Raw genomic sequence first — 18,095 nt, forward strand, 5'->3', positions numbered from 1 at the left:
AAATAATACTTTTTTTTAAAGTTGAATGATGAAACATTCAGTGCTGCGTCAAATACATTTTTGTATGATACTTGGCAACTTAATTCTCCTCTAACAATATAAACAGACTTTTTCAGGGTTTACGCTCAGTTCAACTTGGACGATTTTGACACACGTTCGACTTAGTGTTTTGTTTTTTCCCCAGATGCAGTTTTTTAGTCCATGCCATTCATATCTCTGCGCAAAGCACACTCCATTTCTGTGGGATGATTGTGATTATGTTTTACATAGGATTGAAGTAGAGGTCTCTGGACCTGAACCCCATTCATTTCAGGTCCAGGGACCCCCTGCTTCCCGAGATTCAAACCTCCAAAGGGGTGCTGGTATCGCGGCAAAGTTTAAAGCTCCCACATCATGTAGGCCAATAGGAAGCCACACCGGATGACATCACGACTTCCTATTGGCCCACGGGAGCTTTGAAAATCAGCCATTATATGAATCCAGCTAGAGAGCCGGAGCGGCTACTGGCACTACCTACAGAGGTAAGTGTCTTGGGAAGCAGGGGGTCCCCAGAGCTGAAATTAATGGGGTTCAGCTCCGGCGACTCCCTGCTCAGTGGTGTAACTACCGCCTGGGATGTGCGGGCACGTCCCATGGGCTACAGCTTGGGAGGGAGACAAAAGATGGCTGCTTGGATTGCCGCTTAAAGGCACACATTAAGAAAAAGAAAATTAACACATAGGCGCACACATTTACATTTGAAATCTGTGTGCATCAATTTTACGCAAAAAATGCCATTTGCGACACTTGGCATACAGGCTCCTAAGAGTGATCATTTGCATGCATTACCCAGAATCCCTGGCTGTAATGGCAGAACTGTATGCTGTTTGATTATGGGGTAAGGCAGGTTTCGAGGCCTGTTTTATACCTGTGAATGTGCTCGTAAGTATTTTTGTATCATTACTGTTCTTTGTATGGTCATGGGGTTGTGTCACCTTTTTATTTACCATAACTCTTTTCTGTACATTCTCTCCCTCTCTCTCCTCTCTGGGAAGTGCTATTGCAAATGTATTTTAAAGTAATTAAGAATGTATCAAAGTTATATTTATACACATATATATATATATTTTATATATTTGATTTAGTTTAGTGAGCGCACATTATTTATGGTGTTTGGTATAATATACAGGACAATTTCCTATTCCTATGCTATTTAAGGTGGCCTAAATATGAATTTTGACCAATCTACTTATATAAATAGCATAATGTTGTGCAAACCTGCAATAGCTACCTATTTTACATACATGTATTTCTACATATACGCCTGCTTGCATCCTCTAAAAGTGAAGCTTATGGAAAAAAACATCAGTTTCAAGGTGACATGTATATTTACATTCAGTATTTTTTTTATAAAGTAAAATGCATATTTAAAATCTGAGACAAAACATGAAACACAGACAGAGCCCAGTGCTACATCCATCGACACAAATAGACAATAGAGTATTTGATTTGAAATATATATATTGCTATGCTCAGTAGCACTCCCTTTTGACACACATACACATATATATATATATATATATATATATATAATGTATGTATGTTGTGGTTATTTTGGGGGTTCAATATGAGCTTACAGGGGTTCTGTATCTTATACTATATTAGTGAAAGCACTGTATGCCTGTCTGGATGTCCGGTGTCCCTAGGGGAAATCTCATTGGTCCCTTGGGCCGCCCGCCCCCGCACACCTCTCATTGGCCTGAGGCGGAGTGACGGGCCAAACACACACACACACACACACACACACACACACACACACACACACACACACACACACACACACACACACTCACACACACACACTAGGTAGGGGGGGCGCACGATTATGTAGGGGGGCGCGAGCAGCTTGCAGGGAAACCTGGGGGCGGGCAGAGCTGTGCACGGGCGCTCCGTGCTGCTGCTTCTATGTCTGTGTCTTGCAGAGGGGGCGGGGCTTCTCTCAGCACACAGACAGCCCCTCCTTTTCCTGTCTGCTTCCCGTTTTCAGCAGCATGGGGGGTTGGGGGATCGGAGCATGTTGCCCCAGGTGAAATTGTGGACTGATTAAGTGTGTGTGTGTGTTGGTGGTGGTGGGGGGGGGGGGAGTGATTGAGTGTGGGGGGTGGAGGGGATTGAGTGTGTGTGTGTGGGGGGTGGGGGAAGTGTGTGTGTGGGGGGGGATTGTGTGTGTGTGTGTGGGGGGATTGTGTGTGGGGGGGGATTGTGTGTGTGTGTGTGGGGGGGGGGTTGAGTGTGGGGATTGTGTGATTGTGTGTGTGGGGGGGGGATTGTGTGTGTGTGTGGGGGGGGGGGATTGTGTGTGTGGGGGGGGGGATTGTGTGTGTGTGTGGGGGGGGAGGGATTGTGTGTGTGGGGGGATTGAGTCCCCCCCTCCCTGCCCTTTGCCCCCCCCCCTCCCTGCCCTTTGCCCCCCCCCCCTCCCTGCCCTTTGCCCCCCCCCTCCCTGCCCTTTGCCCCCCCCCCCCCCTTCCACTCCATGCCCCCTACCCTTCCACGCCCGGGCAACGCCGGGTATATCAGCTAGTGTTTTATAAAGTAAAATGCAGTCAGAACTTATGCTTACTTCCGTTCTATTATGTACTGTAATAGTCTTTCTATGAGTATTACAGATGCGGTGCATTGCTGAACTGCATTGTTCTACATACCGTTCACATACAGCTATCACTATAAGCAACAGAAGTAGCAGACATTTTGAGATGCTGTGGCTCAAAAGTGTATACGGGTGCAGCCAGGTGAAAACATTTTTAGATACAGATATAGCCAATGGTCTGACAAGCTGTGGCGTGCTCCTGTGGGTGATAGCCTCGCCCGATACACCCAGGTAATTCAAAACAAAATGGCCGCTGATTGAGCCACCTGTGCCGAAGCAGGGATATCCTGAAAACCTGACCTGTTGGTAGCCCTTGAGGACTAAAGTTGACCACACCTGATGTAGTAGCTACATCAAACTGCACCGAAACGGTTAAGGATTATTTTAACCCCTTATTAACGGCAAAAATATAGGAATGAGTAATTTTATGGAGCCGTTGTGCACAAGAGCTTCTTAACACGGACTACAATAAGTAGCAATGTTTGCATGACCTACAATTCACCTCCCCACATCCCTGCGTACTAGTGGAAAAGTAGTGCTCTATGTATTTTCCACACTGCCTGACTAAACGTCAAGTCTAGCAAATGGCTCGTTCAGTATTTGATTGCTAAATTAATATTGGACTCACAGACAGAAATCATGCTATTATTATTATATATTATTATTGTGCCATCTGCACCATCACAGCTTTCCATGCTTTGTCTTTGTCAAAATCCCTCATAGTGTTGTCGGAAACCTGCGAAAAAAAAAAAAAAATATATGTTTTTTTGCCGACTAACTCAGTCACTCTACACAGAATAAAGAAACAAAGATTCATCATTGAAATATATTGTCCAGTTTATATTTGCAAACACCTCTCACATTGTCTATGCCATATTTAGAGTTTGTACAGAATATAGATGTCAATTTAGTAATACATTTAATGCCAGTAGTAATACATTTAATGCCAGTAGTAATACATTTAATGCCAGTAGTAATACATTTAATGCCAGTAGTAATACATTTAATGCCAGTAGTAATACATTTAATGCCAGTAGGGGCATGTTGCAAATAGATTTCTTGGAGGCCTATCCTGAATTAATACGTTAATAAAATAATCAGGTACCATCTTGGTACTTTCTTGGTGAATCTTAAACCAAGTAAACCAAGTGCAGTATATTGGTTGATGACTCCTTTAAAGAGAGGCAATCCAAGCAGATATATACAGTATATATATATATACTGTATACATATATATATATATGATACACAAAGAAGCCTGCAACAGACCTATATCAATAAACTGTGCTAAAACCAGTTCAATGAGGTGTAAGTAATAACACCACTGGCGGTGCTGGGGATGGGAATAACATGAAAACCAACACAGAAAAAAGAGAATCCCCTGATAGCACTCTAGCATACAAAAGTAACAAAATGTATTAATCACAAATACAAATAAACATACATGGGTTAAAAGGGAGCGGTGGTGTCCTACCTGCTGTAGGATAGTACTGAAACTCCTTAAAGACAAACATATATATATATATTTATATATAAATATACCTGCAATTTTTCTATACTTGTTAATAGTATGCACCCGGCATCTACTAGTGTGCGTGTGTGTGCGTGTGTGTGTAAAAAACAAATTAAACCAGCACACAAAATATACAATATGATGTATTAGTGTATGCAAGAAGTATGGGATAACATAGACCATAAATAGAGATTTATTATCGGAACTTTGGCTGGCGGAATAAAGATATATAAGTAAAAGCAGGTGGGAAAGGCAGCTCATCAAGGAATAACCAATTCCTAAAAACACATGTGAAAAAAAACAAATTGATGAGTGCACACTCCTAATTGCATATATCAGTGTTTCCCAACTCCAGTCCTCAGGGAACCCCAACAGGTCAGGTCTTAAAGGATATCCCTGCTCTAGCACAGGTGGGTCAATCAGCGGCTCAGTCATTTTGACTGAGCCACCTGTGCTGGAGCAGGGATATCCTTAAGACCTGACCTGTTGGGGTTCCCTGCGGACTGGAGTTGGGAAACACTGGCATATACTGTATAATTGTGAAAATGTAATAAAAATCAGACAACATTTGACCACTGAAAAATAGTGGGAAATAAGAAAGAGATAAAATGGATTTGAGTGGATGCTGTATCCTTAATAGGATAGATGAATGTAACCGTTTAGGTTAATGGAGTCTCTGATATGTGTGTGCCTATTGAAAGACTATGATCACACAGTCCTCCTAGGAAGACTGGTAAAGATGGTAGGTAACTTTGATGTTAAATGCACATATACAAACAGTTCCAATTGTAGAAAGTTCCAATTTTATGGCTGATTTTCAAAGCTTCCGTGGCCTGCAGGCCAATAGGACGCCGTGATGTCACCTGGTGCGGCTTCCTATTAGCTCATGTGACGCGGGAGCTTTTAACTGCAAAAGAGATACCGGCACCCTTTTTGAAGGTGAGTATCTCTGGACCAGGGAGTCCCCGCAGCTGAAATTATCGGAGTTCAGCTCCAGAGACCAATTGCTTCAATTCTGTATATAAAGAGGAAAAAAAACAGCTTGGATTGCTCCTTTTAAAACCTAACATAAGATTGTATTACTATTTTTTCTTCTGCAACAAAAAAGTCAGAGCGTTACTATTCCTGATGTGTTCCTTTGAACAAATCTGTTACTTATGTGCAGTGTATGTTTCCAACCTGGTCTAACGGGTGTTATGAAGGTCTGCAAAAAAATCTCAAACTAAATGTACACTAAAACAATACAATGCACATGGTGTGTTAGCTGGGCAATGAGGCTTGATAGAGAACTAGAAGAAAAAAAAACTATTTGGAGAGTATTGCTGCATTAGACAAGTATTGTTAGCGTGAAAAATAAACTAGATAACATTAGGGGACTTCGTAACTAAGATCATATATAAATCTGTTTTGGGAGTCAACATTTTAGTGCTAATAAGTAGTACAGACCTTCATAAAATGTGCGTCGTATGTCGTTATGACACTTCACACATATGACGCATAGTTGTGGTTTTGATGCTGCTGGCACAGATGGAGAAATATCAGGTTAGCACAGAGAAGCACACAAGCGCTAATTTTGCTCCAAAAAAGCTATTTGCAACACTTGGTACAAAGGCCCCTAGATGCTTAAAGATGGTACGAAAAAGATGAAGGAACATTTTTTAGGTCGCTAGGACAGGTATAGTTTCACATACAGTATGGCCACAGTGAACTGATAGCAGTGATACGTTTAATAGGTTAAATCTTGGTAAATAAAGTCTTTAAAAAAAAAAAGAGAGAGAGCAAGTTTTATGGAATGATACTTGAAAGTATTTCCGTTTGAACACATGGAAATTGAGACTGTGGAGTTGTTTCAGTTGTACGCTGAGTACCCTCCCTCAGACCCGGCCTGGTTTTCCCATAATACATTACATTACCATGGGCAAGGAAGAGACAAACTAAAACTACAGGCCTTAATTGAATTAGCTGTGGTTATCTCTTCTCCAGCACGGGAAAGACCGCCCCAGATCATATTGATTAGAGTCATACGAGTATATTAAAGGTTTCATGTGTGATTTACAGATATAGCCAACATTATTGCAGCCAATAATCGCAAGTTATTGCATGATAACTACTGTCTCTGTAAGTTCTCCCTACTTACCACTTAGATTGTAAGCTCTTCGGGACTGGGGCTCCTTTTCCTATTGTTACTTTTATGCTTATTCCTATTATGTGTTATATTATTATGTCACGTGTATTACTACTGTGAAGCACTATGTAATAACTTTATTACATATAGCGCTTTTTTCCCAATGGGACTCAAAGCGCTTGACAATTACAGTACAGTATAGTGCGGGTTACGCAGCACATAGGAATTGTTACAGGCACAGGTCCCTGCCCAGATGAGCTTACAATCTATGATTTTGGTTCCTGAGGCACAGGGAGATAAAGTGACTTGCCCAAGGTCACATGGTGCTGACACGAGGAATTGAACCAGGTTCACCTACTTCAAACTCAGTATCATTGTTTACAGAGTCAGCGCTTTTAGTCAGCTTCTCCTTAAATAAATATATACATACGTACATACATACATACGAAGTTACCAGTGGCTCGTGTTTTAACACGTTATCGCAATTGATTTCTATTGTGTGATTTAGTGCCGCACTGCACAATAACAGGTGAAAATACATTGGCTACATCTCTTAATATTTATCTGCCTAGGTGGCACTCACTTCATTATTTCTGTAATCCTGCGTATTCAAAGGTGATATGTTCCAGGATGAATTGTACATCTTCATTTGTGACTTGTAGTGTACACATTGTATGGCAGTGGCACTGGTAAGCAAAGCCTGCACCAGCAAGATCAGCATCAGAAGTAATAGAAGAACATCATAAAACTGCTAAAATGAAAAAGAAACATTCAATGTGTCAAAAATACATAGTCATAAAGATGTATCTAAAAAAAAACTATGTAGCCTAGTGCCCCTGGCTATAGCCTTTCCACTAGTCTCAACACTAGAAGTACTGATAGGAACAGGCAGTGTTGGGGTTAAACTCCTGCTCAGGGCCTAGCCTGCAGTTGCAGCCTGGATGGGTACAATGTTGCCATATCCAGGGGCAGGTCTAACCGCCAGTTGGAGTGTCATACCTGGGGAGGGTACTGACTGGGTCACATGCAGATGGTGTGATGCCTGTCAGTACCTGGACCTGCCCTGTTATGGAGCGGGGTTACAAGCCCCTCCCCCGGGTATAAAAGCAAGCCCTCCACAAAATTGTGTGTGTGTCTTCCATCCCTGAGAGAAGTGGGAGTGAATACCCTTGCCCCGTCAGGGACCTGAGGAGAGGCTTCTGAGGCCTCAAGGCTCTGGGGTCTACTCCATGGACTGTGGAGGAGGACTAGCTGTTGTCTGAATAAAGATCCAGTTGTACCCACAACCCTGTGTATTATTTGGGGAAGAGTGTGTGCCTGTGGGGACCAATCCCGCATCTGCCAGGACCCTCATGGGATGGAGGCGCTGCACCCTAAGAAGGAAAAGCCTGTCCTGTTGCTGCTCCCATACAACACCAGCGGAGCCCTCAAAGGTCCTGTAAGAACCTCAGGTGAGCTAACAGCATCAGAATACACCCATGTAGTTACCAGATCTCCGGTAGAGTGGGGAACAGGGACTACAAGTACATAGAAGAGAAAGTCATCCTTGAATATAAATCACTCCAATGTATTACATACTGAACACTAAACTATAGTAAAAAAAACTTGTAATAGTATCTGGCTTTAATGCAACAGAACATGTAGCAATACATGTTTTTTTTATTATTATTATTATTACATGATTGAAGCTCCGGGGGCCCCCTGCTTTCAGAGATATGTACCTTCGTAGGAGGTGTCGGTATCTGCAGCCAGAGAACTGTAGGCCTAACATAATGGCAGCGTTTAAATGTCCTGCATCACGCGGGCCAATATGGAGCCGTGACGTCAACCCTTGCGGCTTCCTATTGGCCTGTGTGACCGGGACATTTAAATGCCACAGAGATACTGGCACCCCCTATGGAGGTTAGAATTTCTGGCAGCAGGGGGTCCCTGGAGCTGAGATGAACACCATTCAGCTCCGGAGAGACCCCCTGCTTCAATCCTGTAATGAAAAAAAATAAAAATCATGAAGTGCTACATGTTTTGTTGCTTTATGTAGCAGTGAATAGTGATACAGAATGAAACTTAACTTCTAATTGCATTTTTTTAAATATATATAATTACAAAAACTAATAATACAATGAAAATGCTAAATAGTGCCCTTTAAAAATTAGCCTATATTTAAGGCTAACATAGTCTGGGAATATCTGCTGTAGGTTGTTACAAATACAGCCTCACTGACAGAAATGGTTAAAGTGCAGAGGAAATAATGTTCACAGAGAAACTACAAGAGCAAAAATTGCCCAAAATAACAATGTATCCTTTGCCCATTCACATTCACTTACAGTATCCTAATTTAATGCCAGAAAATTCTATCAAGTTTACACTGGTACATATTCTATGTGCAAAAATGGGTGAAGAGAATTTTGCAATTTTTGAGAGCAGGGATAAAAGTGTTGAGAGTAGAGAACAAGTAATAGCCCTCCTTAAGATCATAGAATCTCAAAATGCAGGGCAGTCGGGCTTCCCGATAACTGCTACACCATATTGGCTCCTCCCAGACAACGTGATCGCGTATAGTGATGAGTCACGTCTTTTACCCCAGCGGTGCGCAAATTGGGGGGCGCTAGATTGTCTGCGGGGGGGGGGGGGCGGGGGGGATAGCACGGGTGTTACAGAGGCCCCACGCTTCCCCAAAGGCATTTAAAATAAATGCCGGGGATCGCGTGAGGCCTCTGTAACTAGTTTACTTACCTTCGTTCCAACGACGCGTCTCCATGGCAATCGTTACTATGGCAACGTGACGTCAGACGACCCTGCTACGTCATTTGACGCCGGGGCCGTGCGGGAAGAGGGGGCGCGAGCCGAAAGAGAGGAGACAGGGGGGCGCATGAAAATAAGTTTGCGCACCCCTGGTTTACCCAACGCACGTTTCGCCGGTCAAGCAGCTTCTTCTGGGTTAAAAGAAACAGAGCCATGTTCCTTCCTTACATAGTAAGTGGTTGCTATAGTAACCTGAAGTGGTGAAACACAAGCGGCCAATAGCGGACCTGCAATGGCAACTGTAAACTTCCAGGTAATGTTAGAAAACAGCACCAAACTAATTAATGGAAAGAAACTAAGGATCATTTATTTGTGAACAGATGAAATACATCTTTTATCTATTTCATGAACTACAGTAAAACTAAATGTCTGTTGCAGAATAAGCAAAAAAAATGTATTAAACATAAAAAGTGGACGATAAAAAAGTCTGGCCTCAAGATTGGGAATTATATTCAGTCACTTGGTATAGACCATCACATATCAATATCACGCTCCCAAGGTTCAACAAAGTATCCAGCCGCTCCTCCTCCTCCTACCGTGCACCTCACAACTGGAACAATCTACCGGAGACTCCCAAAGCCGCAACCAATCTAAAGTCTTTAAAAACTAAAGCGGTCTCACATTTGAATATGGTCTGTATCTTTTACACATGCCCATAACATATATTATCTTTAACAGTTCGTGCAGTGTCTTTAAATATAATGTATAACCCTGTTAATTTAATGTAACCATGTACTGTTATCATAACTCTGTGCCCGAGACATACTGGAAAACGAGAGGTAACACGCAATGTATTATTTCCTGGTATTTCCTGGTACAACATTTTATATATAAATAATATGAATATACATGTGATATAATCAACGTCACACTGATGAGATCCAAAAAGTCGAAACAGCTGTCTGTGAGTAGGTTTACTGGCTATGCAGTTCTTTAACCCAGGCTGTGCTGAAAAGTTGTGTAATATGGCAGGTATACGCTGATAGGTGTCCATGTTAAAATGGATTTTAAGCAAAAGGTGACACAGTGCTCATTTTCATGTAATTTCCCAGACTATAATGGGTGGGTTACTTCTTAAAAGTGGATCCAAACCAGTACAAAATACAGCACCATTTCCATAAAAAAAGGGAATCTTATTGAAAGCAATTGTAGTTTGACATTTTATAAATCTGGTGTGATTCTTTCGCATCAGAGTTTTGCCCACCGGGATTTACCAGCCTCTGATATGTGTTATCGCACAACCGTGTGTTAACTGACATTAACTTGAACAGTAGTAAACATAGGATCGCGGCACGTTAACCCCTATTTGGAGGTTTGTGCTTATGATGTCTAATGCATCAGCTAGAAAAGTGAACATTGCTTTAATTTATTCTATTCAATAGTTTCATTCTTTAGTGCATGGGATATGTTAGAATAAATGGATGACTTTAAAGGTATACGTATGCCATTTTTTTGGATGGTAATCGGCATCGCAGATAATGGATGGTGAAAGGGTTAAAAGTAAAAGCCAGACCTCCATTTTGTCTTAACCATTCTGCCTGAACTTTTCCCTGAACTAAGTGATATATGTACGCAAGAAACAACCTCCAAACATGCAGGCCGTTTTATCAGCTTTCGCTAGTTATTGTCAGAAAAACAGCACTGTTCTGTTGTCTGGACACCAGTTCTGTGTTTTCTTTGAATCGGCTTGGCCGCAAGTTTTGCTTACAGAAACCAAGGCTATACTGTAGATAATGTGTATGAGTGGAAAATTCCCAGCTAGGCTGTCATTTTAGTAATATGCTAATATTGTTACGCCCCTAATTAACACTTTATTTTCCTGTATAAATAGTATTGCTTTTCTGTAATAAAGTTGAGATGAAGAATTAGAATCACTCTCTGTCTCTTTCTTCATTTCCCGAGCGCTCGTACGTCATCAGATCGAGGTCCAACAGCCCAGGGCGTGGTTAAGTCTCCCCGGGTAGAGCAACACTGATTCCAGTCACGGCAGGTCCCTGGCCCGTATTGAGTTTAAGAACATTACAGGTGCCCGGGACAACCTGAGGTCCCCTCCCCATTTTAACTGGCAAGAACCTTACAGGTGGAAAACACGATCTCCAGGCAGATCCACTCCTCCCATGGGCACATAGAATATGGAACAAAGAAAAGGACAAAACATTGCGTAATATTAATATTGCCTTTATAAATAAAAACGATTCAGTAGCCTGATTCCATTAAACTCACATTAAAAAAAAAAAAAATGTAAAGCAGCGTTTTAGGAACAGTGGCTTAGCAAGCACAGCAGTCCCCACCACACCACTGTGACCCGATCACTGCTACATCCCCAGGAATGTGCTCTAAGTACAACTGCTCCGGCCAATGCAAATTCTGTAACTGACTGAAAACGCGCAATCAATCCGGTGAGCCGAAAGATCACAAAGAACTGTGAATACGTGTCGCAGTGACCAGTGTCCCGATCACTGCCACTTACCAACATCCTGAGATCAGGAGAGCCGTAGTATCGCGAGACGGGCACGTGATGCGGGAGTAGCAGTGATCGGGTCACAGTGGTGTGGTGGGGACTGCTGTGCTTGCTAAGCCACTGTTCCTAAAACGCTGCTTTACATTTTTTTTTAAATTGTGAGTTTAATGGAATCAGGCTACTGAATCGTTTTTATTTATAAAGGCAATATTAATATTACGCAATGTTTTTGTCCTATTCTTTCTTCTCTTCCATATTTTATGTTGCCATGAGGAGTGGCTCTTCCGGGAGATTATATTTTCCATCCAAGAAATTAGCATACGTATACCTTTCTCTAAAGTCATCCATTTATTCTAACATACTGTATCCCATGCGCTAAGAAATTAACTATTCAACAGTCATTTCCTTTACAATCAGTACTTCTTTGGCTGCAGGGGAAGTGAGGAAATTGATTTTTCAATAGTTGATTGTGAATATTTGTCACGTCATGGTATTTTATGATTATTTGCACATGTAGTGGTTTAAAATCACCAATTGGATCGTTTTAATTAAGTTGTGTCATAGATTGCCAAATTATATATAATTTATTGCACTTATATATTTAATTTAACCCATTTATATATTGTGGATACAATTACATTTTCACATATATTTTGTATTTATCACACTGAGCTTCACATTTTGGTATATGGTGTATATGCATAATGAAGATTATCCAAGGATAGCAGCGGAGCACAGCTGAAGGATGGGGTCAACATCAGCAATGAAAGGGTTAAAATTCTTCTTTATTGAAACATGGTGCAGAGGGGGAGACAGCAAAAAACTCTAACGCGTTTCAGGCTATGCAGAAAAAGGGCTGCATAGCCTGAAACGCGTTAGAGTTTTTTGCTGTCTCCCCCTCTGCACCATGTTTCAATAAAGAAGAATTTTAACCCTTTCATTGCTGATGTTGACCCCATCCTTCAGCTGTGCTCCGCTGCTATCCTTGGATAATCTTCATTATACTTACCTATTCAGCGTGATGCACGCACAAAATGGACCAAGGTTTCAATAAGAGTTTGATTCTCCCCACTCATGGATTCAGGGGGAGTTGCTGACCAGTAACAGTGCCGCAGGTAAGAGAGATTTTTTCTAGTCTGGTGAGGTGCTTTTCTAGCATTATAGATGTGTCCTCACTAAAGACAGATTACTCTTTTATACCACTCCCTGCTTTATGATGCACTGGGTCCAATACTCTTTATTACTCAATTAACCTTGTCCTAACCTGTTTATTTACATTTTTGAGCAACCATTGTCATTGTACCCCATTTTGCTGAAGCACTGTTTATAAGGAACCTTTCCTTTACCTTCTACTATGGTGTATATGCGTTAGTGCTGTTTTTTCCTTAAAATTTAGTTTATTCTGCTGAGTGCAGTGTTATTTGAGAAGGCAGCGATATACAAAGATGCATCAACAAAATAGCAATAAATGGATATTTCCAAAATGAGGATGGGGCACCTACTGTAACAGCTGGTGGGTAGGTTTTAAAAATGTCAATGGTTCTTATAATGCTGAAAGACAAATAGCCTGAAGCAGTAAACAGTAATGGAGAAGTTATACTGCTGGTAGCAATCAGAACTTCCACCTGCAATACATAAAACAGCAAATGAGCTGATGTTCCCACAAATATGAATATTCTGCAATACTGTATGACACTTTCAACCAGCTAAAGCTATCACTTATATCTAACTTATATTACTCCAATAATGTCATTCCTTTTAAAACACGAAAGGTGTGTATAATGTGTCCAGGACAAGATTTTTCGAAGGACACGGTTTGGGGTGTCACATGCTTTCCTGTGTTTTCTTGTAAAACTGTCAAGACATTGACGGCCATAATAACTAAACAGCGCTACTCCATGTTGCACTGAGAGGCAAATTATGGCCTATTTACTTTAATAGTCACCAAGATGTTTTATGACGTAGCACTGCTTAGTGAATATGGGCCTGGACCTTTGACTATGGCAGAACAGTTAACATTTGGAGCCCTCTTATTGTGTCTTACAGTTGATCTTTTTAATGGAGGGCATTACATAGCTATGGTCTCTTAGATTGTATTGTACCCTAAACAGTGACCTCAGTACCTATTGTATCAGAATAATGTGAAAACGTGTTCATAGTTTTGTTTGTTAAATGATATCAGTTTTATCTGAATGCATGTCCATGCCATCCCCTGCTGTAGTACTTGCAGAATATTTGGTGCCTTATAAATGAATAATAATAGAAATGTGTGTTCATCTGCCAATATGTTTCCAATGCAAACTATGACATATCGCAGACCTTTCTTGAAATATGTGGTGAAACTCAGAAAATGTGACACTACCAATACGGTCAACTGGCCCCGAGTTGCTCCTTCAAATGATTAAAACAAGTGAATGTGTCATTTTAATGAACTAGTAATATACAAAACTGCAGAGAATTTCGCCGTGTTGCAAAAAGTGAGTTATCAAGGTGCAGCTCATTGCATAGCCTAGCTCATCGCATAGCTCCTTCCAAAATACAAGGGCAGATGTCCTTACCAAGCATTTGCTGGGATATTCAGCTGCAACATGACTGGCAATCGCACTGGGGAAACACTAAAAAAAAACGAAATATTGTTAAGTCATCAACAGTAATCTCAAGCATAACAATATTCATGAGAGAGAAAGGTACAGTATAGGACCATAGATAACAACTTCTTTATGCATATATTCATATACTTTCATTTTCAGACTATTTCCAAAACTCTGTTGGTCAAGATAAGGATTTCTACTGCAATTGTGCAAACCTAATTACCTACATAGACACTCAATTTCTTTTTTTGCAACTTACAGTACACAGTTAGTTGTATTGTGGTTTTCTTTTGACTTTTCTTGCTCTATACCTGTGTGTCTATGAACGGTCACTGCTGTCCCAGTCTGAATGAGGGTTGCCAATATCAGTGACGCAGGAGTAATTGGTATATAATCCCATACAGCCCCTGTAATTATCCAAGATTGAGCAGCATATAGTGCCATTAACTCACTGACAATTACAGGAGTTGGATCAGGGTGGCCTAACAACAATTATTATTATTATTTATTTTTAATTGTGTATTTGCATAGATGTTTTCAAATGGAATATGCTGAAAATAGATGTGCAGGGGTTGCACTGTATTTCAATGGACATTTGTCTATTTTATTTTTACTTTTTCTCTTCATTTCAATATTTATAATATAGTTTTATTAATAAACTTGTATTATTTCATACAAATGTAAGGCATCCTAACTCTATATTTGTCATGCTGTACATAATGTGACCATTGTGGGTACTGTCTTATTCAAATGTATGGTAATAACCTGTGTCCAATAATATAAGCAAATTATACTGTATGACTGTCACTTTGTACGATATATCCATGTGCCAGACCTAAGATGAGGAAAAGTCCTAACTTACAGTAACTGATAGCCCATTAATAGCCTGAGATACTAATGCTAGGGATCAATAACCCCCAATACAGGTTATTGCACCACAATCCCACGTTAACTACCATTGACTTGAATCCCAGTTTACGTGGGATAGTGGTGCGATAACCCACATTTGAGGTCAGTGAGTAGTTAATACTCCAATATGTAGAACATACAGCAATTGTAAACAAAACCTCAGTGTACCTTTCCTAAGAAAACCACATATCTATACATAACACAGAACACTTACATGGGGCATATTAGCACAGCTCTATGACTGGGAAGTCTCCGAACGAGGCCACAAGCCTCTTCTGGCAGAAAATCGTAAGACTAAAAGTAGTTGTACCCTATTCAGTGTGACATTGAGTTTAGCGGAAAAGAGATTTCACTAGCAGCACATAAAAGCGTACTTTACAGTAAAGGCAGTGGAAATGTGGAATTGAATACAGTTGGAAACTGTGATGGCAGATACAATAGATATCTTCTAGAAAGTTGTGGGCATCCTTTTACAAATGGTACTGTATGTATACAGGGATGTGCTGAAAGTTAAAATATAGGAAGAGCACGGTTTCCTGGAGAAATATCATAGCTAGTATCCTTCTACCTCACATAATTGGCAAATATTTCATTGGGATATCATTTTGTTTCCCTCTGGATCAATATAAACAAAACTACAAATATAGGATAAATATCTTGCCCATTTAGATCTTAACATGTGTCGTTTGTCAACCAACTGCAACTAGGTTAATATACAGTATAAGTGTTGCAGTGATCTAATTATCGTTATATATATTTTTTTAGTTCAGTATAACCATCCATAACTAGAAAATCTGTTTTATACTTTGGCGGGCTTAATAAATGAATTACTTCAGTTTATAAATTATTTCTACACCACAATCCATAGAAATAAACATTTTTTTTATTTCATATATAAAAGTATACCAAGTTCTGGAAAAAAAGACAGCCATCTTTGAATTATAAAACCACTAATAAATAATAACAATAATAACAATAATAATAATAAGCTGTATTATACTTACTGCTGCTAAGACCCAAAAGATTGATACATATAAGTATGGGCCGAGTACTAAGGCATCAATGTTTAAAGCAATAATGCCACCAAATACTGCAGAAATTCCAACAACCACCTCGACAACCTGGAAAATAAAAAGGATCATATGAATCAGTGTGTAAAACTGTCAAATTCAAAATATGTATGTATCTATATATATATATAAAATTGAATTTTGTGTGATTGTTGCTAGATGTGGTGAATCTGATTGGTCCGTGGGTCTGTCACTCAGCCTCTGGCCAATCAGATTGGTCCGTATCCCTGCCCCGCCCGCTTCTCATTGGCCTGCGTGGCTCTATGACATCACCCAACTGCCACTCTCTTCTCCTCCTCACCCGCAGCTCACCTTCCCCCTCAGCCTCACCCAACTGCCACACACACGCACAACCACCCGGCCACTGTCCTCTTCACCCAGCGGCCCGGACCGCCGGCTTCCCCCCCCCCCCCCCATCACCAACCCAGCTCACCTCCACGCCAGCTCCCCCCATCATCCCCCCTCACCCGCAGCTCACCTCCCCGCCGGCTCCCCCATCACCACCCCCCCCCCCACCCGCAGCTCACCTCCCCTGATTGTGTGTCTCTGGCTGGCTGCCTCACATTGCGTGTCTCTGATTGGCTGCCTCTGATTGCCTGCATTTGATTACCTGTCTCTGATTGGCTGCCTCCCCCCTGGAACCGCACACACTGACTGACAGCCGCCGCCGGATTACATCCCCCAGCTTCCCCTGCGACGGGTGACGCGCCGGTCCGTGACCTGTCCCGCCTGGCTGCTCCTCCCGTGGTAAAGATGGCGGATGAGGACGGGGAAGGGATTCACTCCAGTCAGCCGAACGGGGGCGGTGGGGGCCAGGGGTTTGGCCCGGCAGGACCGGGGGCAGGGCCCGCGGGTAGTCCGCATCGTTAAGACCGGGTACGGGTTTAACGAGCGGGGCCAGGTGAGCGTGGGCGGCCAGCTGCGGAGAATTAATGGGGAGCTGTACGCACCGCTGCAGCATGTGACCGCCGTGCTGCCCGGTGGAGCTGCCAACCGAGCTGGGATCCGCAAGGGAGACCGCATCCTGGAGATGTAACTACCACTGTATCCCTAGGTCCCCGCTATCCCCAGCACCCCCACATCAGCACCCTGGTATCCCCAGTACCCCGCAATCCCCAGCACCCCCACATCAGCACACCGGTATCCCCTGCCCTTTGGTATCCCCTGCCCCCAGCATCTCCAGGCCCCATCAGCATCATCAGCACCCCCACATCAGCACCCCCACATCAGCACCTTCGCCACCCCTGTCCCCCCCACCGGCACACCCACATCAGCACCCTCACATCCGCCCCATCAGCACCCCCACATCAGCACCAAACCCTCCCAAATCATCAGCACCCCTAGCACCATCAGCACCCCCACATCAGCAGTACCACCGCACACCGTCCTGTGACGCGTGGACCACTCCCACCCAAATGCCACCCCACCCCACAAACATCCCGGGCAACGCCGGGTCTCTCAGCTAGTAATCTATATATATTAAAATACATTATAGGCTAAAGCAGTAAAATTCCGGGCATTACTGAAATCCCTGCTCTCTGATTGATCAGAATTCCGGGCATTATTCATTCAGTAATGGCCGGAATTTTTGACAACTTGCCAACTCACATCAAAGCAGAGATGCAGGGGCTCGCGCTGAGAAAAAAACCCAGCAAGTTTAAAACTTAACTGCAGCAGCTCTGCTCCTCTCCTCACTGAGCACACTGAACACGGCAGCACAAGCAGCCTCTGCTAGTACTGTCAGAAGCTGCAGTTTCTCAACTGGTAACTTTGTTGCTTGCAACAAAGTAATATTTTTCACCACATCTAGTGCCTGTGCTACTGTAAGGTAATTTGTATTTCTTTTTATTTAGTTGTAGTTAATATCACTGTCCCCCCACTTCTCTGCCATATCCCCCCTCCACCCACCTCTCCCCCTCCATTCCCCCCTCACCCCTTTTCTCCCCTCACCTCTCTCTCCCCCTCACCTCTCTCTCCCCCCCACCTCTCTCCGCT

At 42.3% G+C, this 18,095-nt stretch overlaps 1 protein-coding gene across 2 annotated transcripts in view; it reads right to left on the minus strand.

Moving 5' to 3' along the window:
• Positions 1-2,525: 2,525 nt before the first annotated feature.
• Positions 2,526-18,095, minus strand: part of MLC1 (modulator of VRAC current 1) — a 64,863-nt gene continuing 49,293 nt past the window's right edge. The window contains exons 8-13 of one of the 2 annotated variants that reach the window (XM_075599832.1): positions 16,035-16,151; positions 14,089-14,145; positions 13,033-13,155; positions 6,851-7,018; positions 5,589-5,657; positions 2,526-3,365 (exon numbers count right to left, since the gene is read on the minus strand). In XM_075599832.1, coding sequence (XP_075455947.1) covers positions 5,625-5,657; positions 6,851-7,018; positions 13,033-13,155; positions 14,089-14,145; positions 16,035-16,151 — 498 coding nt within the window. In that variant the 3' untranslated portion in view covers positions 2,526-3,365; positions 5,589-5,624. The remainder of the gene's footprint in view (positions 3,366-5,588; positions 5,658-6,850; positions 7,019-13,032; positions 13,156-14,088; positions 14,146-16,034; positions 16,152-18,095) is intronic. The other variant, XM_075599831.1, reaches the window with a different exon arrangement.

Source organism: Ascaphus truei, chromosome 5 (genome assembly GCF_040206685.1).
Source record: "Ascaphus truei isolate aAscTru1 chromosome 5, aAscTru1.hap1, whole genome shotgun sequence".
Lineage (NCBI taxonomy): Eukaryota > Metazoa > Chordata > Amphibia > Anura > Ascaphidae > Ascaphus > Ascaphus truei.